Source organism: Balaenoptera physalus, assembly GCF_965194825.1.
Source record: "Balaenoptera physalus genome assembly, chromosome: 6".
Classification (NCBI taxonomy): Eukaryota; Metazoa; Chordata; class Mammalia; order Artiodactyla; family Balaenopteridae; genus Balaenoptera; species Balaenoptera physalus.
This window is the reverse complement of record NC_138885.1, coordinates 123,585,753-123,610,630: the sequence shown is the minus strand read 5'-3', so window position 1 is coordinate 123,610,630 and position 24,878 is coordinate 123,585,753. Positions and strand designations below refer to the sequence as shown.

At 39.3% G+C, this 24,878-nt stretch overlaps 1 protein-coding gene across 2 annotated transcripts in view; it reads right to left on the bottom strand.

The window, feature by feature from the left end:
- The window catches only part of ACSL3 (acyl-CoA synthetase long chain family member 3), an 87,594-nt gene that overhangs the window by 21,466 nt on the left and 41,250 nt on the right, over positions 1 to 24,878 (bottom strand). For both annotated transcript variants that reach the window (XM_082464623.1, XM_082464622.1), the window contains 2 exons: positions 9,512 to 9,928; positions 555 to 732 (listed from right to left, as the gene is read on the bottom strand). In XM_082464623.1, the coding sequence (XP_082320749.1) occupies positions 555 to 732; positions 9,512 to 9,889 (556 nt within the window). In that variant the 5' untranslated portion in view covers positions 9,890 to 9,928. The remainder of the gene's footprint in view (positions 1 to 554; positions 733 to 9,511; positions 9,929 to 24,878) is intronic.

The window sequence follows — 24,878 nt, the reverse complement described above, 5'->3', positions numbered from 1 at the left end:
TTCTGTCTCATCTGAAGGATAAGCAATGTCCGTATTTTGCATCATATTTGGCACCAAGACCTCTGAACTAAGCCTCCAGGACTACCTCACAGACTGAAGCATCACAACTTCCACAGGTTGTGTTATAGTTACAACATAAAAATTATCATTTAACAGAGCAGCTAGCTTTGAGTATTGGAAGTGTTTTAGAGGCCAGCTGTTACTGACAGAAGTGGCATAACAAGATGACACTAACTTCAAAAGAAAATTCTGAGAGGGGGTAGCAGAGCAATGACCCACAGGTGTAGATCTAGCTCCCCAGACCCAGAAAGTCCCCTCTGAACAGGTTCAAGTCCCCTTACTACATTGTGTAATTTGTTCCACGACTGGTTCCTTTTCCAAAATAGACCAATAATTCTAAGTGGTAACAAAGAGTTATCCACTGATTGGATACAAGGTAAAAATTAACATCAGAATTTTAATCTCTTGGGAGTAGATATTTATAATAAAAAGTGAGTATCATCTCTCCCACAACATTAGGTCCACGCTTTGAGCAGATAAGAAAGTCCACGTACGCTGAAAATTATACATGAAGCAGGCCTGTGCAGCAACCATCCACTCAGCCCTGGTTTCGCAGAAGATGGCAATGTTGGTCTTTGGTTTCTGACCCAGTGTCTGTAAGCCATTTCCGAAATTAAACGCTCTAACGAAGACATCTTCAAAGGACAGCCAATTATAGTTCCCAAGAATAACCTGATAAAACAGAAAGCATACAAATAGTTTTCAAATTAACCAAGATATTAATCTCTAGAAAGAAGCCAGGATGTGTTCCAAATTTTGACAAACCAGAAAGTTGTGTTTGTATATAAACTACTTTGTTCTAACGAAAAGCTGGAAAGTGAGTTTCAAGTGAAAAGTCTATTTTGAAAATTAGCTATTTTGTGATATCTTCTATGACAACTCAAATCTTTTGCTAAATCTTTAACTGTAATTTGGGGGTGGGGGTTGTTTTTCTTTTAAAAAAATCATTCAAGGTTTGACAGGATCTTAAATGTCAACTTTCTGGCCAAAGGCACATATATTAATAATTCATTTATAGACTTCATTTATTTAAACAAGGTAGATGTTAGTTTATAATTTAGCCTAGTGTCAAGTACTACTGATACCAACATTCTACTTTCCCTCTACTTATGAATTCCTGGATTTCAATATCAGACAGTATAACATGATTCACAAACAGAAACTGGCAGACCCAAGCTAACAGAAATGCTTATGGCCATTCAGTTGGAACTGCTGTAACTAACTTTGGATAAGAAAAGTAAACAAGTTTCTATTTATACGACCAGGTGGGGAGTTGTTAATACTATTTTCCAGAGTCCCTCTGTTGAATGCCCGCTGGCGTGGCAGGGCTTTCAACTTTTATTTGTGCAGGTAACATCAAGGCTCACATTAGTAACAACCCCCTCTCAACTACCTTCAGGAATTTTCTCCAACTTAGATCAGACCGTAAATCCCCAATTATATACAGATTAGACAGAAAGCTGTTCTTGCTGCAAAAATACAGACAGTTCCAAACATGGCTGTGTCACTAACATATGTCTCTCATGCCTTAAAACCATCTAACCATATTCATTTTCAAAAATGCTTATAATATTTAAGAAATTTCTAGAAACAGAGGTTGGATGAAGATACAAGTGGAAAAAGTTAAATACTGCCCTCTAGTGCCCTATTCCAAACTGGACTTGAGAAGTAAATTTTCATTTTGTTGGATAAAGCAGCTGAAATTAAAATGCTCATTTAACTTTAGTGGGTCCCAAACCCTCACCCTGCTCTGCACCCCCATGAAATGCTCAGCACACGGAGCTCCAACGGCTTCAAAAGGAGCTCTGTGGCGGTGAGAAAGCAGATGAGAATTTGGCCGAAACATGTAGGAACTGGATTTACCATTATTAAGAACTTCACACTCCAAAGATAGGCATGAGCTACCTCCTAGATTCTAGAATCTAAATGAGTTTTGTAAATTTCAGAGAATATATGTGTTCTGAAAAAGCATTAGCTATATAACCCAAATACATAAACCCAAATAAATGATGGTGCAAAGAAATCAAGTCACGAGTTTAATTCAAGTGTAACCAAAATCTGAATTTAATTCTTTAAACCACTGAATTTTCTAGGAGTGATCTTTCCCATAAAGATTACATTTAAGGGACCCTGCCTACCGCATAATTTTATCTGACTTGTGCTAGAAAAGGTTTCAAATCCTCACTTTGTCCCTATGGTTAGCCCAACCTGAGACTAAGCTCATGCATCTATCCCCTGCCTATACTGTAGAGCACTGCTGGAAAACACCAACCGGGTGTTTTAAATCCAGGATCACAGATCTCACCGCCCAGCCATCCTATTACGCTTCCCTGCTACATTCATTTTCTCACCCTCTGAAATGGCTGTCTGAAACCTTCTCTCTACTCAAATATCCTCTACCCTTTCTCTCCCTTCTCCACTTCCATGTGACGATACTATCTCACACTCCACTGAGAAACCAGAAATTACACAGAAACTCCCTTAGCTTCCTACCACCAAGTTTAATAACCTACATACACCTGTACCCATACCCTTTGCAGTCCCTCACGGTATCACAGTGGCTGGAGTGTCCCTGACAAAAGCTCGACTCACTAGGACTTTGCTTTGAAGAGCTTCCCAAGTTTCCACCTCTAGTCCTGACCACCCGTACTTGGACATCCAACCTACTTTTCCACCTGATTGTGCAACTAAGATGTCTAACAGATATTCCCCAATGCAACCACTTCCCTCCACCTGCACCTGTCATGTAGTCCATCTCTCCCCTGAACTAATGAATGCTGACTGGCCAACTTCCATTCTTATTCCCCTTTAGCCCCTGCTCCCTACAGCAGTGAGTTTCTGAAAAACATAAATCAGCTTACTCCTCTGCAAGTGTTCTCCCTTTCCAGTAGGAATGGAGTTGGAAAACCTTACCTTGCCCTACAAAGCCTTAAGGGTCCTAGACTTTGCCAGTGTCTCTGTGCCCATCTCAAAACCTCTGTCCTGACTCACTTCCTATAAATACAACTTTGTCTTTTCTGTCCTTCAAACAGGCAGCGCAGGACCCAAGATGAGGCAAAACAGGTGCTCAGGGCACGAAATTTAAGGAGGCACTCAGTCTCAGGGTCTGAATGCCGTCATGAACTTTGCTCCCTAAGTGCCTCACCCAACTGGGCTCATTCCTGTTTTAGAGCCACTGCACAATCCTGTCCCACTGCAAAGAAGGTTCGTTACCCAGATCTTCACAAAGCTGGCTCCTCCGTGTCCTTCAGGCCTCCACTTAGCCATATCTTACTCAGAGAGGCTATCACTGATCTCCAATCAGCTTTCTTTCTTCACAATAGTTACTAAATCTGTTACCTTATTATTTATTGTCTCTCTTCCTCCCATACAAATATAAGATCCAGAAAAGAGTAATCTGTGTGTCTTGTTCATTATTGTCTCCTAGTGCCTAGGACGGTACTAGCATATAGCAGGCACTCAGCGATTATTCGCTAAATGTGTGGAACGGACTGGTGTTAACGAAACAACTTCAATTCACTCTGGGCCTCGGAGTCTTCAACCTCTCCTCCAGCAGCCTCATTTGTTTAAAAGATGGCTTTTTTTTAAAGGTCCATATCCACGTGATCATTTAACTCCCTTGGCTTCTTTTGTTGTCATCACCATTCAATCGCATACATCCTTTGCCAAAGCCTCTTAAATATTCCTACCTGTGGCCCATGAGACATAGATATGTTTGACTGTCCTAAGAGTGAGGAAAACGCATGACTAGGGTGGCTACGTGAACGACGACCGTGGAGTCTGAGCCGTTTCCTCATCTGTAAACCTGGCTGGGGGCTAAACGATCCCTACAGTCACTTTCCTCTCTCACGTTCAATTGCCTGGATTTTCATTCTGTGACACGTGTGACATACACATATGTAAATATCAATGCTGTCACTCAGACTATCACTGCCTGGGACACAGGAACTTAATAATTTATCTTTGTTCAGGAACCTATGAAATTAGATACCTTGATTACGCTGATGAGGAAGGCCTCTTATCTCAAAAGAAAACTATAAAAATAAAATGGAGATAAGATACAGAACATTCTATAAAACAAAATCACACAATACTTAACCAGTCAGGGCCCTGAAGAATGAGATATTCTATAAAGGTTAAGTTTTCAGGTAGCTGAGTTTAACCTCTATCAACACTAGAACTTTCACTTTAACCATTCAGAACAGAGATATCTCAAAAGTATATACTTTCCTACTGTCAACAAAGTACATCTGGCTTCATTTAACCTTTCCCTCTGCAAATGAAGATCTTTACAAACAAATTATTGTGAGGGAGCCAGAGAGAGTGAAAATATTCAAGAGATCTGGACAGTTGGTAATAACCATGACGACAATGAGGGAAGCTAACCTTTACTAGTGTTTACTACGTGCTAGGTATGCTGTAAGTAACTCTCACAATAACTCTAAGACAATTACTATTATTATCCCTATTTTACAGATGAGAATACTGAGGCACAGACAGAATAAACATAACTTGCTCAAATCCCACAGCTATTAAGTGACAGACTAGGATATGAACCCAGGCAGATTCATTCCAGAATCTAAGTACTAAATCACAACACTCCAACTGCACTAAAGGAGTTGAGATGTCGCTGGGCAAGTGAGTAAGGTGGCCTGATGAACAGCTGTAAAATATCATTTCAACTGCTGTGTTTGAGTGGATTATAGTAGAAGCAAGAGTGGAAGCAGAAGACCTGATTTAAAAAAAAAAAAAAAAAAAGGGGAGGGGGGTGGAGGGAGCTGTAAGGGGGAAATAAAAAAAAATCAGACTCCTTGTTTTTGACTTGAGCCATCTGGTACACAGCAGTGCCTTTAACAAACAGGGGTATGACAGGGAGAGCAGCAAGTATGGAAAGGAAAACCAAGCGTTCTGGCTGGGGAGAGTATTAATATAATAACCAACCACAAATTCTGGCCAAGAGATGGGCCATTATTTTTTATATAAATTATGTAAATATCCTAGTAAGTCAAAAAATAAATGTCATACACATATGCAAATAGGATAAAAACATGACTCAAGAGAGAAATAACACAAAAGTAGGCAATGAGGAAGAGGAAAAGAAAGCTAAGTCAACTCCTAAGAACAGAAATGAGTATTTCTAGTATCTTTTTCCATCAATTTAGAAGGAATGTCAGTCATAGTGAAATTTCTCTTTCTAAGCACTATGACTGCATAATTCCTTCTAGTTTCTTCTCTCTAAGGTGTGTAAAATATATAAGAAAAAAACCTAAAGTATCTCTGGAAGTTAGATCACTAAATGTTTGAGCTGGTCTTGTGTCTTCTGTTTCACTGCAAAGTTATTTTTATTCTTTGCAACTTTGTTCTATTTCAGGTACATGTATTTTTAAAACGTTCTGGAAACTGATCATTTCATTGTTAATTCATTTCAAAAGACATCAGCACAAGCACTTGCTGCTGGGAAGGCTGGAATCAGGAGCTACTGACACACGTTCCACACGCTTCACTCTGCCACAGTTTTATAAAACCATATGAGACTTAAAATGACAGCAGGATACAGTCCTGGAAAAGCTGGCCAAGCCTCGAGAACACAGCCACCTCTGTTTCTTCGCCGTTTGTTCTTCTGTTTGTTCCCCTCGGGAAACTTGTCTTGGTGAAGCTGATGGACGCACTATCCTGGGCATAATTACAGCGGAACCATCACATCTTCCACTCACCTTCCCTTGGAAGCTCAAACCAGACTTTTAGGATAAGATGGAAACAAAGCTTCAGAGTTCATTCATTTGAAATAAGGATTTGAGTATCTTTGTTTCAACCATGCCAGATACACTCTAGGGTTAATCCCCAAAGCTCAGTCCCCCTAAACAGGGAGAAAATTTTTAGATACTGCTAATCACTAGCTTTATTTTCCAATAGAAGATTATCTTCATTTACGGAAACTATTAAATGAAGATACACTCCATCAAGATTACGTATGTGTTCCACTCTTAGTAAGCACTCTGAGCAGAGGCCACACTGCCTAAGCAACTCCACTTCTACATCTAAGGGCAGGTTGTGAAAGGTCCCCTTTTCACCATCCTTCCATAGCAGCAGCTGCTGCTGCAATACAATGGGCGTTAAATAAGAAACCAAGGGCGGGGCAGCCTAGTTTAATACACAGTGGAGATACCCCCTATTCAGTCTACAGACCACTGCTACAGTTGCAATGCAGACCAACAGTAACTGAAGTCTTAGCTAACCAGTGGTACAGCACACTTTCTCCAGTAAGGCTAACAGAAAATATTTGCTTTGTTTGTGATACACAAAACGTACTTTCCCAATGAGTCTAATTTCAAACAGGAAAAAATATGTTTTCTACATCAGAGTTTATACTAAAGACTTCTGAAAAAAGTTTGATGAATCACAAATGCGAAGTTAATGGCAAATGTCAATGGTAGGCACACCCTCTGACAGTGATGTAGTATAGACAGAAAAGGGTGCTAACTGAAAATGGTTTCTTTCACCTTCTAACTTTTCTACTAGAGTTCAAATATTTCTTTGTTGAATAAACAATGAATACAAAGGCACCATGGTCAAGACAGGGAGGAAAGAGCCACATATATTCTCTCTCTCTCTCTCTCTCTCTCACTCACACTCACACACACACACAGACACACACACACAGCCCATGCACGGGGCATAAGAACTTTGTGTTGGGATTTCCCTGGTCGTGCAGTGGTTAAGACTCTGTGCTCCCAATGCAGGGGGCCCAGGTTTGATCCCTGGTCGGGGAACTAGATCCCACAGGCATGGCACAACTAAGAGTTCACATGCCACAACTAAGGAGCCAGTGAGCCAGAACTACGGAGCCCATGTGCCGCAACTAAGACCCAGCACAACCTAATTAATTAATTAAAAAAAAAAAGAAGAAGAAGAAGAACTTTGCTTGTGTCCACTGCATTATCTGGCCACATTTAAGGAACAACTATGATAGCTCTAGGATTTTATTTTGTCCTAATTATACTGATACCTGAATTAAGGAAGAATTTCATATTCACCATATTTTTCTCCTTTTTATATACTTGGGAACCAGTCTGCTGCTGTGAGTACTGGATGAGTGAAAGTGCTAGCTCCATAAAATGCATGTGGTGTGTGTATCCTGCACTCACTATCCTGCAGTGTGTGCAGGATACTAGAGAAAAAATAAGCTTCCTGCTAAAACAGGATTTCTGTTATATATGCTTACATTAAAAGTAAGAGAACCCAATCTTTGAATTCAAATAGCAGTAGGAATTGTCAAAGGACAAAAATGAATGTTTATTTTAGATACAAAAAGCACAGAAAAGAAGGCAGAGGAGTGGAAAGCTTTAGCACTTAAAAAATGTAGTGTTTTCAGTACCTTTTATAACTACCAGATCTCGCAAAGACAGAATCAAGGATGGTACACCATAAAAAATAGCAACTAAATATGACAAAAATCAGATACCATTATGATAAAGTGTTTTGCAAATTATAATCTATAGGCTAGAGAAGAGTAATCAAACATGCTTAACTACATGACTTCAATTTCTCGAAATGTGCTATTAACTAACCCCAGCTAGATCTTAATTTAGCAAAAAAAAAAAAAAAAAAAAAATCATTTAAGTGAGGCAAAACTAAGTCACCAAAAGAAATAGGGAAAATGCCTTAAAAGTAGAGTGACCAGAGGATTTATCCAAATCACTCTGGCGACTGTAGGGGGCACTATTAATGCCAGAACAACAAGTATAAGTCAGGATGGTTCCAGGCACAACAAGATAAAACATCACTCCATTTGAAGGTTAGGAACACATAACAGATTCTGTTGTCTAGAGTTAAAATAATGTTTTTTTAATTTCTAGGCGTTACTGATACTAACTTGCGTGCCATCTCCTTTACCGTTTAGAAGATGAGGACTGGAATTTGTGTGGTAAGTGGCAAAATCAATGGACCATCAAGTTAAACAACATCATTCTCACTCCCCTCCCCACATTCTGCAGTAACAGGAGGAAATCTGAGCCTTTCATTCCATAGCTGTGCTTATCTGGACTCTCCTCCAAGATCTGAGAGTTCCTTCATGATTAACAGAAAAAAGACAGCTGGAGTCAGGATGTAGTTGGAAAAAGAGGGTAAGGGAAAAACAACTTTGCCTACACAGGTATTAAACCTATAACCTAACCAAATTATCAACTAACTACAGATCATCTTACTGCCTCTAAAAAAACTTTATCTTCCATTTTCACCTACCAGAGCTTCAAGAACCGTTTATAAGAAACTCACATACCCAAGTTCATAAACAGCATTTTCATGACATTTCTATACTTACTACCCTGCACAGGGCTGCACTACTCCATGATGTAAGTCTTCAGATTCATTCATACACTTTTGCCCAGTGAATTCCCAAGATGATAACAAAAGCTGGAGCATTTACACTAGATACCACAAACTGTTCCACACACACACACTTGTAGAACGTACACACACACACACACACACACACACACATACACTCTCATTCTCTCTCACTCCCTTTCTCTATTAATCGTCTCAACAGCTCTGAGCTGGGGTTAGTTTAAGGAGTATGGAGCTAGACAGCCTGGGTGCCGGTCCCAGCCTCACCACCTGCTAGCTGTAATGCCCCTGGGTAAGTTCCCTAACCTATCTGTGCCTCAGCGCCGCCATCTGTAAAGGAGGATATCCCGATCACACTAACCCGTAAGGCTACTCTAAGTCTTAAATAAGTTGATATGTGTGAAGCTCTTAAGACAGCCTGGCTCATAAGAAATGCTAATAAATGTCAGCAATGATCATTACCTCCATGTTAAAGAAACTGAGGCAAATTTGTTACGTAGCTTTTCCGAAGTCACACACAGCTAGTAAGTGGCAAAGCCGAGATTCGAACCCATAGTCTGTATCTGGAGTCCAGGCTCTTAACCACTGTTACACTGCCTCTAAGGAGGTCTTATCCTCTGTTTCAAATCAATAATGGCAATTTCTATATCTGTGAAAAGAAATTCTTAGAAAACCAAAGCACTTGCCACAAACCAAAGTACCAAATCATTAAGTATCCAATGGAACCTACATTGTAATCAGAAAAAGCAGGTCACACCCCAAAACCCAGAGCAATCTCGAGCTCACAGGTGCTTCTGGAAGTACCAGGGAATATAGTTTCAAACCCCAAACTGCCCTAGACATTCTATTCCAAGTCCTGGTAGCCATTCAGGCTCAGAAGTGCCCCACACCAGTGAGTGATCTCAATGTCTTTGTGAAAATGCGGAACAAATCCATGCCGGAGGTGCAGAAGGAGAAAAAAGCGCAGTCTAGTCCCCTTCTACCCCGTTTCTCCTGCTACATGAGCAAATTCCAATTGAAGCAGGCCATGCTTGTCCCCTGCCACTATTTCTAAGCATACATTTTATTCAGAGCGAATTCAAAGGGCAACAGAAAACCACATTACCTTTTTAAAAATTTTTCCGTTTGGTTGCACTTCATCTTCCTCATTTAAAATTTCACGTGTTCCCAAGAGTCTTTTGTCCTTGAATTTGTTTTTTGCGTGCATAAAAACTTTATCTAGTGTATCACATCCCGGGTATAATACTGAGGCCAAACCATCCAAGCTGTTAACAGATCTGTATGCAGACTCAGGTTTTGAATTTACAGGCTTTGCTTTAATTTGGTTTGATTTTTCTTGTCTTGAATCAGACAAAAAATAATATGGAATGTATGTTAAAATAGTATAAAGTGATATTATAAAATGTATGAAATATAAAAGAATGGGGTTGATGGTATGTTTTAGCTTCATAGTAGATGGCTTTGAAGATACGTGGTTATTCATAGTGCTCAAAAAGTAGAATTAACAGATTTCCGTAAGAATCTAGAAGGAAAGGAAAGAAAGTTATTAGTCAAAAATCATTCTTAAATAACTTTAAAGAAAAAGTCTTCATATCAGATAGGCACACGATTTTTTTTCCAATAAGCAGCAGCTAGTATACTGGCCGCCAGCAATGTCCTGTCCACTCCTGATATTTACAGGATACACATTTATGCCATATCTATTAACAATGGGATTTCTACAGAAAAGTTTCCACATCATTCTGTAAACAGGTGGCTTTTCCAACCTAACCCCAAGTAACCACAAATACTTCCCAGTGGCGAAGAGGAAGCAAGCCAGAAGACCTACAAGAGAATGGAGACCAGCAATGCACCCATTTCCTGTTCTTCAGTGTCTCATTACATTAGAGATGGCAAACACTTAGCATATATGCCACATTCTCCTCTCTCCCGACCCTTGCAGCCACTGCTAAATCATCACTGCTTTCTTTCCCAGGGAGCCCCCTTCTCCCACTCTAGGCAGCAACAAGCAATTGGAGTTAGCAAACAATATGAAATTCACTTCCCACAGTGATTCTAGATATTTTTCAATGTAGGCAGGTTAAATTGTGAAGCAAGAAGACAACAGACTTTGGACATTTTATATGTTGCATTTATCAGATTTATTGAGAATCTCCTATGTGTCAGACAGTGTTCTAAGTACAGAGACTATAACAGTGAAGGAAACAATCTAAGTCTCTCCTCCCATGGAACCTATACATTCCTTGGGAGAGGTAGACAAATATCACCAGATGGTGAGAAACCCTAAGAGGGAAAAATGAACCCAGTAAGGGAAATACTAGGTGACCAGGCAAGGCTAAAGAGGCGCTCTAGTATGTGGGTGGTCCACGAGAGCCTCCCTGGCCAGTGATATTTGAGCTGAGACTTAAAGGAAGAGGGAGAGTGGGGAAGAAGAACACGAGGCAGAGGACACAGGCTTTGTTTGCTAGGTAGGTGATAATATCATTTTTGAAGAAACAAAACTGAAGCTAACTACTAACTGATTACTCCACCCAGCTCTAAATCCAGGATTATGATTTCTAGCATTCTTCATCTCCATGTTGTAGAAATTCTGTTCTGGCCAAGAGATCTGACGAATCCCTTCTTTCACCCAGTCTCCACTCAGGGCAGAAGATCTACGGCAGACGCAGCAGACCAAGACTACTGGGCACCGTGATTCGTAAGGTGGATGCAGGGAGAGACGCTCCAGAGACCGGTGGCTACAGCCAAGCCCAGGACCCCACTCACAGAGCAGAGGACAAGCTGCTGCCCCTGGCCCTGGCTCTGGAGCAATGGCACAGAGGTTCTCCCCAGGCCAGAGAAGCAGGCTGTAAGAACACAGAACCACTCAGCAATCCCTAAGAGGACTGACCTTAGTTGGAACAGAGAACAGAGAAGTTCAAGCCTAATGGCACTATGGAAAACAATGGAGACTTCAGTGGTGAGCAACTAAGATGAGGCTGGTAGTTCCACAACAGAAACAAGCAGAAGAACAGGTCCAGAGAAGTTCAATGGAATCACGGAAAGAGACAGCTAGGAAGAGCCCTCCTAGAGTCAGTGCAGCTCAAAGACTGGCCTCAAACACAACCCCTACAAAAACCATCTAATTTAACTGGATCACACCGTGGGGCAACTTACAGCCCAGGGCACTGTGCAAAACAATAAAGCAATCGACTAGCTATCAGTGGAGACTATTTGCTGGGTGCGGTGCCAACACAGAGGCAGATAAGGGAGAGAGACCGTTAAAGGGAGCCCTACAAGAACCGTGCTGTCACCCCCTGAAGAAGGTACTTCAAAGTAACTGTGCGTGTTCCCAAGGCTGTGCCCTTGAAGGAGCCCCATCAGAGGAGGCACACTGCAGAAAAAGTAAACTTCACCAAAACCGGTCAGGCCAAGCCAGCAAACAAGCAAGCAAACAACACAACAAGAAAGTGCGGAAACGGGGAAGGCGGAATCAGTATTCAGAACTGCTACAAAAATATCTAAAATGTCCAGTCTACAACAAAAAATTATGAGGCATGCAAACAAACAGGAAAGTATGACCCACACACAGGGAGAAAAGCAGGCAACAGAAATCCTCCTTGAGAGGACCCAAACGTCAGACTTAGCAGACAACGCATCAAAGCAGATATTATAAGTATGTTCAGAGAACTAAAGGAAACCATTCTTAAAAAATTAAAAGTCAAACTCTGCAACTTTACAAGAAAAGGGACACCTCCGAATTTGCTCATGCACAGCTGGTGAGAAGCCAGGACTCCCAACTGATCTCTGGGCTCTGTTCACCATTCCAAGCTCTTTTCTTCAACAACGTATTGTGTAGTACCCTGAAGAATGAGTCCAAAGAATCTAGATTTCTGCCAGAAAGGGCATGGGGAGCCACTGAAGGTTTCTGTACAGAGAAGTGGCACAACGAAAACAATGGCCCTAATACTTTCAGGACATCAGAACTGCAAAGAATAGAGATGTACCTTAATAACCCAGGAGAATGATGTTATCTCACTAAGTACTCTGAAATTTAATTCTGCATGTTTGTATTTTGAATTTAAAAATAACTGTGATTTAAAAAACTATCTGTATCCACCAATGATATGACTGCAGTATAGAAAATCCAAAGGAATCCACTGAAAAACTAATGGAACAAACAAAGAGTTCAGCAAAGGTTGCAGGATATAAGATGAATATACAAAAATAAATTGTATTTCTATACACTAGCAATGAATAATGGGAAAATGAAGAAAACAATTATATTTACAACACTTTCAAAAATACTGAGGATTAGATATAACAAGAAGTGCAAACTTTGTAGTACTATGAAAACCACAAAACATTGTTTAAAGATATTAAAGACCTAAATAGAAAACATCCTGTTTATGGATTTTAAAACTTAATATTGTTAAAATAGCAACATTCCCCAAACTGATGTACAGATTCAACACGATGCTTATCAAAATCTCTGCTGACTTTTATAGAGAGTTTTGTTAAGCTGATCCTAAAATTCACACGGAAATTCAAAGTAGCCAGAACAGCCAAAACTTTTGAAAAGGAACAAAGTTGAAGTGCTCACACATCTCAATTTCAAAGCTTAATACAAAGCAATATTAATCAAGACAGTGTGGTACTAGAAAAAGTACATATGTATAGATTAACAAAATAAAATTGAGAGTCCAGAAATAAACTTTTCTATTATGGACAACTGATTTTCAACAAGATGGCAAAAAAACTCAATAGGGAAAGAACAGTCTTTTCAACAAATGGTGCTGGAACATCTGGACATCTACACATAAAACAACGAAGAAGAACCCCTTTCTTATACCATACAAAAAATTAACTTAAAATGGATCACAGGCCTAAATATAAGAACTAAAACTATGAAACTTTAATAAGTACTAATCATTGAGTATAAAGTGTTTCAAGAAGAGTACAGTAAAAGGTAGAGGCTAGTTCTGGCTTTTTCTGAGACATCCTCTTGAACGAAACAGCTATTTATTATGATCTTAAAAGTCTGGGGATAGGGAGGGCAGAGGAATGGAGATCTTGAATAGATGATACCACATAGCTTGAACAAGCACCAAAATCAGCAGGTGTTCAGGAAATAATCAGCCACCCAGTAGAGCAGGGTAGGGATGAGGAGATGAGAGATGAGGGCAGGGTATTAAAGGCCCCAAATTTTAAAGGTCAAATTGTTGTGGGCTTTGATGCTGAGGAAGAAACTTAGTTTGCATTCCAATGTACATGAACACACAGCATTAGAAAATAACTTTATGCAGAGGCTAACCTGAAGGCAGTAGAAACTGGAGGGAAGGAAATCACATAAGAGGTATCAAGTAATCATTTACTCCTAGGTCACAAGCTATGGTGGGTGTGACAAGGAGCGAGCAGCTAGGATTCCTGGCTCCTAACTGCCCAGAGGCAGGATTGGGTGGCAAGGGTAGCAGCTGTTCCTCCAGCCTTTCCAACAACTGAAATCTTTCTGCTTAACATAGTGAGGGTGGTACTGTACCTGAATCGTGAACAGAATAAAGTTGCAAATTAGAGCAGAAGCAGTGAAAGGAGGGAAAACAGCTGGGGTGCCTTCAACTGAGACAGAAACACACACAGTGAAGAGACTGCTCAGTGGCTGGATGATTGGTGGAAAGAAGATGAATACAAGTCTTGAAAATAATGGGTTTAAGATGTCTGTGTGTCATCCAAATACACAAACTGTGAAAGTTAAGAAGGGTCAGAGCTGCCCAAAAAGAACACACAGGAAACCTCCAAGATAAGTTCAAGGACAGAAAACTTTGGAGGGAAACTAATGCCAAGACTGAGAGGAGGAAAATCCCACGGAAAAGGCCAATAAAGTAGGAGAACTTGGAAAGGGCAGTGTCATGAAAGTCAAGGGAGGGGAGAGTCAATGGTGTCAAGAGTAGCCTAGATGTACCAGTCACATGCAATTAAGACATTTAACTTTTCTAAAATGTTTTAGATAAACTAGGTAAAGTAACAAAACTTTGGTCAATTGCATCTTATTTGCTCAATGGCTACAGAAAATGTAGACTAGTGTCAACTGAAAGAAAGCACATGCAAAAAGTCGAGTGTTATGTTTTATTCCACAGACATACTGAGAGCTTAAGCCCAGGAGACAGGCTCTCAGATAGCTCTGAAAGACTATTCCAAAGAGGTAAGGAAGGAGCCAGGATATATAGGAGTTCTGCAAAAACAAACCAGGTAGTTGAATATCAAAAGATTTCTGCTAATTAAAGAAAACAAACAAACATCAAGTTAATGAATTTAGTGCTTTTCTATGTATAGGAAGATGCAAGAGTCTGGGCTCACTGAAATCATTCCTTTGATATGCACCTTAACTGTGTAGGGCCAGTATTCTGTTTTTCTCTATCCTGAATGGGCTCATGGCTTGACCGCCACAACATCCTTTGTTTACTGATGCGGCAGGCAACATTCTTCATCCACACTAGGAAACCAGTCACAGCTACTTTATTATGTTGCCACAGCTTAGAATATGAGTATCACCTTTCAGAAAGTAAACTTGAACCATTAAATCTATTAACCTTTCCCTTCACAGCTTCTAGGTTTCCAATTTAGTTTAAGAAGGCATCATCCAACCCCAGGGTTAAACTAATGGTATCCTATATTTTTTTCTAGTATTTGCAAAATCTTTATATTTTGATCTTTAATCAACATGGAATTTATTTTTCTCCATTGTGTAAGGAAAAAAGCTAACTTTTCCTTTCAGGTGAACTGTCTGAACCATTTATGAAATAAACCATCCTTTTCTCAATTAACCAGAATGTCATCTTCCATAATAAGTTATCATTCACACTTGGATTCGTTTCTGGACGCTGTTCTGTTTCTCGGATCCATCTGTCTACTGCTTTGCTAATACCACACTACACCAAAGACAGATCTACAACAATGCTTCTTCAGCTCTGATCCATGGACCAATCAGATCAGAGCTACCTTAGAGTATATTTTAAATAAAGATTCCTCAGACATACCTTTCCCTTCCTTTCCTTCCCGATACCTATAAGCTGAAAACTACTAGCAGACTCAGTTTTAAACAGCAACCATGTGATGTTAATGCGCACTTATGTTTGAGAACTACTGCTTTAAATAGCTGGTAAGACCCTCACTAGCCATATTTTTCAAAAATTTCTCATCAATTCTTAGAAATTAATTCCACATAAATTTTAAAGATTTAACATTTCTTTACGGTGAAACACAATTTAAAAAATCAGAGACTTCCCTGGTGGCGCAGTGGTTAAGAATCCACCTGCCAATGCAGGGGACATGGGTTCGATCCCTAGTCTGGGAAGATCCCACATGCCGAGGAGCAACTAAGCCCGTGCGCCACAACTCCTGAGCCCATGTGCTGCAACTACCGAAGCCCGCGCGCCTAGAGCCCATACTCTGCAACGAGAGGCCACCGCAATGAGAAGCCCACGCACAACAACAAAGAGCAGCCCCCGCTCGCCGCAACTAGAGAAAGCTCGCGTGCAGCAACAAAGACGCAACACAGCCAAAAAATAATAAAAATTAAATTAAAAAATCAAAATAAAAAAATCAAAGAGGAACAAATATCATATATATCACTTATATGTGGAATCTAAAAAAATGATACAAATGAACTTATTTACTAAACAAAAATAGACTCACAGACATAGAAAACAAACTATGGTTACCAAAGGGGAAAGGGCGGGAGAGGATAAATTAGGAATCTGGGACTAACAGATACATACTACTATTGATACGTATAAAATAGATAAACAACAAGGACCTACTGTATTGCACAAGGAACTATATTCAATATCTTGTAATAACCTATAATGGGAAAGAATCTGAAAAAGAATATACATGAATGAATCATTATGCTCTTCACCTGAAACATTGTAAATCAACTATATTTCAATTAAAAAAAGGAAAACAAGATTTAGGAAAAAAAAATACCATGACAAAATATACAAAGAACTCCTATAAATTAAAAAAAAAAAAAAAAAATTCAAGCAACAAAAAGGAAAACTGGGCAAAGAATATGTACAGAGAAGCCAAAAAAGAGGAAATGCAGATGGCTAATACATACAGATAATATATTCTCCGGAACTTGTAATCAAGATTAAAATGAAGCCATACTAATTTGCAACCAATAGTTTCACAAATATGTAAGAGACTACCATATCCAGAGTGCACTGAAGTATTCCAGCAGTACAGTATCAATATTTAAAACACACACACACACAAAACACACCCTTTGCAATCCCACATTCAAACTGTAGTCTACAGAAAAGCAAATGCTTATTAAACATATAAACAAAGATTCAATCATTCACTTGCCAAATAAATATTGAACACAGACTCCATACCCAGACCTCTTCCAGAGGATGAAGTCACAGTCATGAACAAAACATGGGAAGCAAGCAGACCACGCACAAGTAACTAAATATCGAGAGGTAACAGGAGCTACCGAGACAAATAAAGCAGGTTAAAGGGAATGAATTTGGGGGAGGAGAGGGCTGCTGCATTAGAAAGCAGTAAGAAAAGGCATCTCAGATGTTATGAGCGGATATCTGGGAGAAGCGCACCCTAGCTGAACCCAGGGAGGGAGGGGGACAGTGAAAGGAGACAAGGTCGGAGAGGATACTGTGAGAAAGGGGCCGGATCCTGAAGGGCTGGTCACTGTGAGAACAGTACTGACGCGGGAGACCGCAGCTGCTGCAGGAGCTCTGACAGAGGTCAGATGGTGAGATGACACTGGCTTAGACCAGAAGAGGACGACGGCAGCAGTGAGAAATGACCTGGCTCTGTTTTGAAGGTACAGCCTTGTATACAGTGAGAGAGAAAGAGCAGTCAAAAGTGACTCTAAGGTTTTTGGCCTGAGACATTGAGAAATATTGAGCTGTCATTTACTGAGACAGGGAAGACTGCAGGGGGAGCAGATTTTGAAAAAATATAGTTCCGTTTTGTGGAAGGTTAACTTTGGGAATTCTCAGCCTATTTATGGTATTTCAGGCATGAGACTGGCTGAGATGGCCTAGGGAGTGAGAAGAGGTACCAACAGCAGACCCTGGGGCATGTCAATGTTTAGAGGACTCGGGGACGAGAGGCGCCAGCAAACAGAGCATGAGAGGAGGGGTCAGTGCTGACAGAGGAAAAGCAGGAGGGTGGAGTCAAGGAGCACTGATGTGCTTTACACATGTTGTCAACAAAGGTAAATGTAAGCCAAGCCACCAATGCGATGAGACTTCACGCCCATTAGGATGGCCATTACCAAAAAAGAAAAAAAACAAAACAGAAAATAAAAAGCATTGGCTAGGGGATGGAGGTGGAGAAACTGCGACCCTTATTCACTGCTGGTGGGAATGTAAAATGGTACAGCTGCTACTGAAAACAGACTGGCAGTCCCTTAAAAAAATTAAACACAGAATTACCATATGATCCAGCAATTCCACTTCTGGGTATATTTCCAAAAGAACTGAAAGCATGGACTCAAACAGATATCTGCACACCAAAGTTCACAGCAGCGTTACTCATAACAGCCAAAAGACGGAAACAACCCAAATATCCATGACACGTACATGTATAAACAACATGTGGCAGCCACACAATGGAGTATTATTCAACCTTGAAAAACGAAGTTCTGAGACATGCTACATGTATGAACCCTGAAAACATTACACTGTGAAATAAGGCAGACACAAAAAGACAAATATTTGATTCCACTTACAGGAGATACCTAAAATATGCAAATCCATAAGAGACAAAGTAGAATGGTGGTTGCCAGGTGCTGAGGGGGCAGGGGAATGGAAAATTATGTTTAATGGGTACAGAGTTTGGAACGATGGGAAAGTTCTGGGGAATGGCTGATAGTGATGGGTGCAGAACAATGTGAATATACTTAATGCCCACTATACACTCAAAGATGATTACAATGAATAGTATATTTTGTTAGGTATATTTTACTACAATTTTTTAAAAATAAAAAATAAAAAATAAAAGATGAGGACTGGGAATCAGACACTGGATTTAACAACATGAAGGTCACTACTGACCTTGAAAAGAACTGTGGTTAAAGATCAAAGCCCAACTGGAGAGAGTTTGAGAAAGAATAGGAAAACAGCTTCTAGGATAGGATTCTTATCCTATTCCTATAGGATGGGATTTTATCAGGCAAGTACCAGAACAAAACAGGGGTAAAGAAAGGAAAGATAAGTAAACTAAGTCTGTTTCCAAGGGAGTGAGTATAATGACTGATAAGGCAATTTTAACTTGAGAAAGGAAGGCCACGAGGAGGGAAAGCATTTATGAGGAGACAGATCAGTGGAATTAGTCACAGAATTGCTGGAGGTGAGGTGCTAAAAGGGTGTAAGTTGGAACCACAGGAGGTAATGGTCTGTGCAGAATGTTTTAAGTTGAGATTGCTGAGGGCGTATGGTTATCCATCACGAGGAGGTCTAGATTATAGTAACGGAGAAAGGGGAAGCAGAGGCAGACTGGAATATGAGATCATTTAAGGACAGGAGGTTAAGGAAATGAAAGGCTGTGGTATTGGAAAGATTGAAAACGCTAAGAATCATGATAGGATAGCAGTAGGGTCATAGGAAGCCTGTGGTTCTAATATTTAAGGAATAAGGGGATAGATGACTATAACAAAAAGGAATCATGTATGGTAAGTAGTACAGTCTGTAGGCAAAGCTTGGAGGATGCGGTAGTACTGTTTCAAAGGCAAAAAAACTGTTAATCAGATTAGGCCCAAGATGGAGTCGCTCATGCTAAGCCCCACGTCAGCAAAGCAAAACTTAGCTAAGTTTCTAAGCTCAGCTCTCCCAGAAAAGGCAGGCGTAGGTCAACCAATAAGTCTTGCCTGCTCAGCACAAGTTACCTGACCCAGCTCCAATACCACCCTTTGCACCATATAAAGGAAAATAAGCCTGCTTTAACCAATCAGCAAATGCCCAGTATAACTTCCTTTTTCCTGCTCATTGTGATCTACAAAAACTTCTTGCTTTGTACAGCTCTTTGGAGCTCCTTTCTGTCTGCTAGATTGGATGCTGCCTAATTCTTGAACTGCTGAATAAATCCTACTCGATCAGAAAATTGTGGAAAATTTTAACAACTAAAAACAGACAACAATCTAAAATCAAAGAACGGCTAAAGAACTTACACATCCATTACAACCGTTACAAACGATTATGGACGATTATGTGTGGACAATTATGCAGCCATTACAAACAAGTTATATGTACCTGCAATTAACCTAGAGGGACTTCCACATATCTTGTTAATTGTAAAAAAATTTAAATGCAGCTATAATTGGTCAAAGTACATTAATCTTTGAAGACCATAACTTCCACCTTTACAATGCTCTCAGAACTGCTAATTAAAATAACAAGATGAGTCAAGTTTAACATTAAAAGAAAATGACCCATCATTATTTACACAATGATAGATTAGCCAACACTAAATCTTTAAATGTGAAACTGTGTGATTACAACTAGCTAGGTTCAAACACCTGAAATATGTTTTTAAAACGTTTTATGTAAATGGTCAATTGTATTACATCAAAATAAGTTATTCAGATCTTATATAATTTTATTTAGCTTTTGTTTAAAATCATAATGATGAAGTTTAAGAAAAATCTCTCCAAGTGTGGCCTCTATTATTTGAGAAGAAGAACACAGGAGACTTGGAGAGAGTGGAGGAGGAGGAAGGAGGGCAGACAGGATTGTGCCTAACTGTCAGAACACTGAAGACAGAAGTTGGGGTTATGAAAATGACTGTGCATAAAGCAATGGAGATTAATGCCCACCTACAAAACCACCTTCAAATAATATGCTTCAGGAGTGCATGAAATTCTGATGTTAAGATAAAATTTTACGTTTTAAATTGTTACCAAGGGGTATTAGTAATATCATAGTCATACAACCTAATATTAAGTCCCCACTTTTCTTTAAATGCCAGCCCCCCCCCCAAAAAAAAAGCTACAAATTCTCATATGAACAGCTTTCAGAGACAACATGTTTTAGTAACAGGGAAAAAAATGTAAATGCCTGAATTTATGGGGTGGGGTGTCGGGGCATAGGCTGCCAAAGGGATCAAGTTCATACTATCATATTCCATGGTTCTACCTGCTTAGATCTGGTTCATCTACAAGAAGGTCATAGGCTCAGGAGAGATGCAACATAGCAGTATCTCAATCCATCAACCTCCACAAGTTGGAGGACTGAACAACGGAAATGGGAGTCACTCTGAATCTAAGACATCTGCAATATCTACAGGAGGGAAGAGGTCAATTAACACCATTATATTCCCTCTGCCAAAAGAGTCTTTTACGCTTCCACACTCACCCCCACCAAGAAAAGGCACCTGAAGGTTCAACTTCCAGAGCAGGGGAAGAACCCCTAAACTTGGAAATTCTCCTACAAATTCACTGGGGGCAGAGGGAGTGACCCAAAAAGAGAGAGGAGGTGACAAAAAAATGCTCCAGAGGGGGCATCCTGATGCCCACAATTTATTTCTTGCTTAACCTTGCCCACCACCCAGTCCTATTTCCTCCTATTTTCCTTGTAGCCTACACACCTAAACATGCATCAATACTATATAACTACTCATATCTGGAAAAAAATACAGCTTAGCATTTTATCTCTAATGAGGTATAAGTGGATTGCACAGCAATGAATATCAAGAAATCTGTATTTGCTGGCATAAAGCGTAACTAGAATTTTTCACCAAGCTTGCAATAAATGGGAAGCAATTCTGAGTACCAAGCAAGCAAGTAATATGTAGGGAGCTTCATATAATCTCATTTAATTGTCACAAAAACCCAATTTCAAACAGATCGTGCCCAAAGACACATCTAACAGATGAGGTGAAATTTTAACCAACATGTTTGACTCCAAAGCCAACCCAAACTTTTTAATTCCCCATACCTCCTAAACTCTTTTTTAAAAAAGGGGTGGAAAAAAAAGATAAAAAGCCCTTCACTACTTATAGATTCTCCCTTCCACAATAGTCACAGTCACATACATTCTACAGAAACCAAGAGTCCTGATAAATTATCCGAATTACTTATTTTGAAATAAGAAACTGGGGTCAAGAAGGGCAGAAAGAAAGACTTCCTTCCCAAAACTAGGCTTTACTGAATTGTCATAGAAAATGCAGCCAGCAATTATGATTTGCTATCAGGAAAGAATTTTAGAGGCGGGACCCTGGCTCTGATGAACATGTTTGCTTCTCTGCCTCCCAATGCTAAGATCCTAATATGAAAAATACACATCTGCTTCAGGAGAATGATTTTAAAACATTCACTGACTCTATGCACTGCTGCAAAAAACACACAAAAAAACACCCAGACCCTAACTGTAGGAAAGTTTTTTTTAATTCTTACAAATATCAACATATAAGCTAATTTACTATGTTGACTCAGTACTGCATTGGTTCTCACCTGTTCCTTTACTGAAAAAGATTTTTCCTTTATAAAACTTCAAATACTAATGCAATCTTTCACAAATTTAAAAATGCGAACTCTGACCTCACAGCTATGACTATTCTATGAGTGAAATTAGACTGTACAGCTGAAAATTGAGCCCACTGATCCACGTAAGTACTTCCTTAATACAACAAATTAAAAAGCTCAAGAAATTCTGGACCAGAAAGTCTATTAAAGACATTTTTAGAGGGATGAGTCATATTACCATCTGGATTAAGTGAACTTTCAATTCACAACTAGGAAATGTGATGAGGAAATAACAGTTTGGTCTTTTCAAGAAAACTATGAGGCTTATATTTATTCTAACCTCAGAAAATAAGATTTTGACCCTAAAGACATATATTGGAAGGGAGGAAGGAAGAAAAGGAAGGAAAGAAAGAGAAAAGGGGAGAAAGGGAGGAAGAAAGGAGGGAGGAAAATTAAAGTCTTTGCCATAAATATAAATTAAAAACTGAAAAGCAGTAAAAAAAAAAAAAAAAAAAAAATTCCTATTTAAAATTGTGTCAAAAAAAATACCTAGAAATAAATTAACCAGTCTCCCAAGGCAAATGAAATAAAAGCAAAAATAAACAAATGGAATCTAGTTAAATGCTTTCACACAACAAAGGAAACCATAAATAAAAAGATAACCTACAGAATGGGAGAAGATATTTGCAACAATGAGACTGACAAGGCGTTAATATCCAAAATATACAAACAGCTCATAAAGCTCAGTATCAAAAAACCCCAAACAACCCAATCAAAAAATGGGCAGAAGACATTTCTCCAAAGAAGACATACAGCTGGCCAACAGGCACATGAAAAGATGCTCAACACCACCGATTAGTAGAGAAATGCAAATCAAAACTGCAATGAGTCTCACACCTGTCAGAATGGCTACCATCAAAGAGTCCACAAATAACAAATGCTGGAGAGGGTGTGATATATTCTTACACTGTCAGTGGGAATATATCAATAATTTGGTGCAGCCACTATGGAAAACAGTATGGAGGTTCCTTAAAAAACTAAAAATAGAGCTGCCATATGATCCAGCAATTCCACTCCTGGGCATATATCTGGAAAAGATGAAAACTCTAATTCAAAAAGATACATGCAGCCCAAAGTTCACAGCAGCACTATTTACAATAGCCAAAACACAGAAGCAACCTAAATGTCCACTGACAGAAAAATGGGTAAAGAATATGTCATATATATATACAATGGAATACTACTCAGCCATAAAAAAGAATGAAGGGCTTCCCTGGTGGCGCAGTGGTTGGGAATCTGCCTGCTAATGCAGGGGACACGGGTTCGAGCCCTGGTCTGGGAGGATCCCACATGCCGTGGAGCAACTGGGCCCGTGGGCCACAGCTACTGAGCCTGCGCGTCTGGAGCCTGTGCTCTGCAACAAGAGAGGCCACGATAGTGAGAGGCCCGCGCACCGCAATGAAGAGCGGCCCCCGCTTGCCGCAACTGGGGGAAGCCCTTGTGCAGAAACGAAGACCCAACACAGCCAAAAAATAAATAAATAAATAAATAATAATTAAAGGTGCTAATAATTTAAAAAAAAAAAAAAAAGAATGAAATATTGCCATTTGCAGAAACATGGATGGATCTAGAGAATATCATACTAAGTGGAGTAAGTCAAACAGAGAAAGACAAATATCATAGGTGTCACTTACATGTGGAATCTTAAAAAAAAAAGACACAAATGAGCTTATTTACGAAACAGAAATACACCTGCAGACACAGAAAACAAATTTATGGCTACCAAAGGGGAAAGGGGAGAAGGGATAAATTAGGCATTTGGGATTAACATATACACATTACCATATATAAAATAGATAAGCAACAAGGACCTACTGTATAGTACAGGAAACTATACTCAATATTTTGTAATAACCTATAAAGGGAAAGAATCTGGAAAAGTATATGTATATTCTTTACATGTATAACTGAGTATATATATTCTTTATACATACATAACTGAATTCTTATATATATTCTTTATATATATATAAAAACTGAATCACTGTGCTGTACACCTGAAACTAACACAACACTGTAAACCAACTATACTTCAAAAAAAAAAAGTTCCGCTTTCTCAAAGGGTAATAATAATAATAATACAAATGGATCTATACAAAACAGAAACAGATTCACAGGTATAGAAAACAAACTTATGGTTACCAAAGGGGAAGTGGGGGGAGAAAAAATTAGGAGTATGGGATTAAAAGCTACGAAGTACTATACATAAGATAGATAACCAACAAGGATTTACTGTATAGCACAAAGAACTACATTCAATATATTATAATAACCTATAACGGAAAGTAATCTGAAAATACAGATATATGTCTGAAAACGTTTATTCCATTTTCCTTTTCTAAATAAAGTCCAAGCCAGATGTTCTTTCAAAAAATAAAAAATGCTGGGTACCGGCATAAAATTAAACAAGAAACAAAGAAATTAGGCAAGGAAATTTATACCTTTTTCTGCTTGTTATAGAACAAGGATTTTAAACAAATTCATGCACAAGAATACACGAATACACACCTACACCAGTCTCAGCTCTGCCACCAATTACTATGAGTCTTTGCCCCAGTCACTAAATCCTAATTTGCTTACCATTAATGTTGATGGACTTCAACTACACCTATTTCAAGACTATATTCTATTGATGTAAAGGACTCCCAGACTGATTTAGAAGTACTGACAACCGTCAAACACTGGAGATTTAAATGCCCTGAGGAACCCATTTCTGTCTTCTTTATAAGGTACATCCCCTCTCCTTTTGGGGGTGAAGGGAAAAGGGGTAGGGAAAGAGTTCCCTGCTTAAAAACACACACACACAAACACACATACACACACAAAGAAAAAACACTCAACGAGAAGACTTCTAAAAATCCATTTCAAAAATTCTAACATTTTCGGGACTTCCCTGGTGGTCCAGTGGTTGAGACTTTGTCTGCCAATGCAAAGGGTGCAGGTTCGA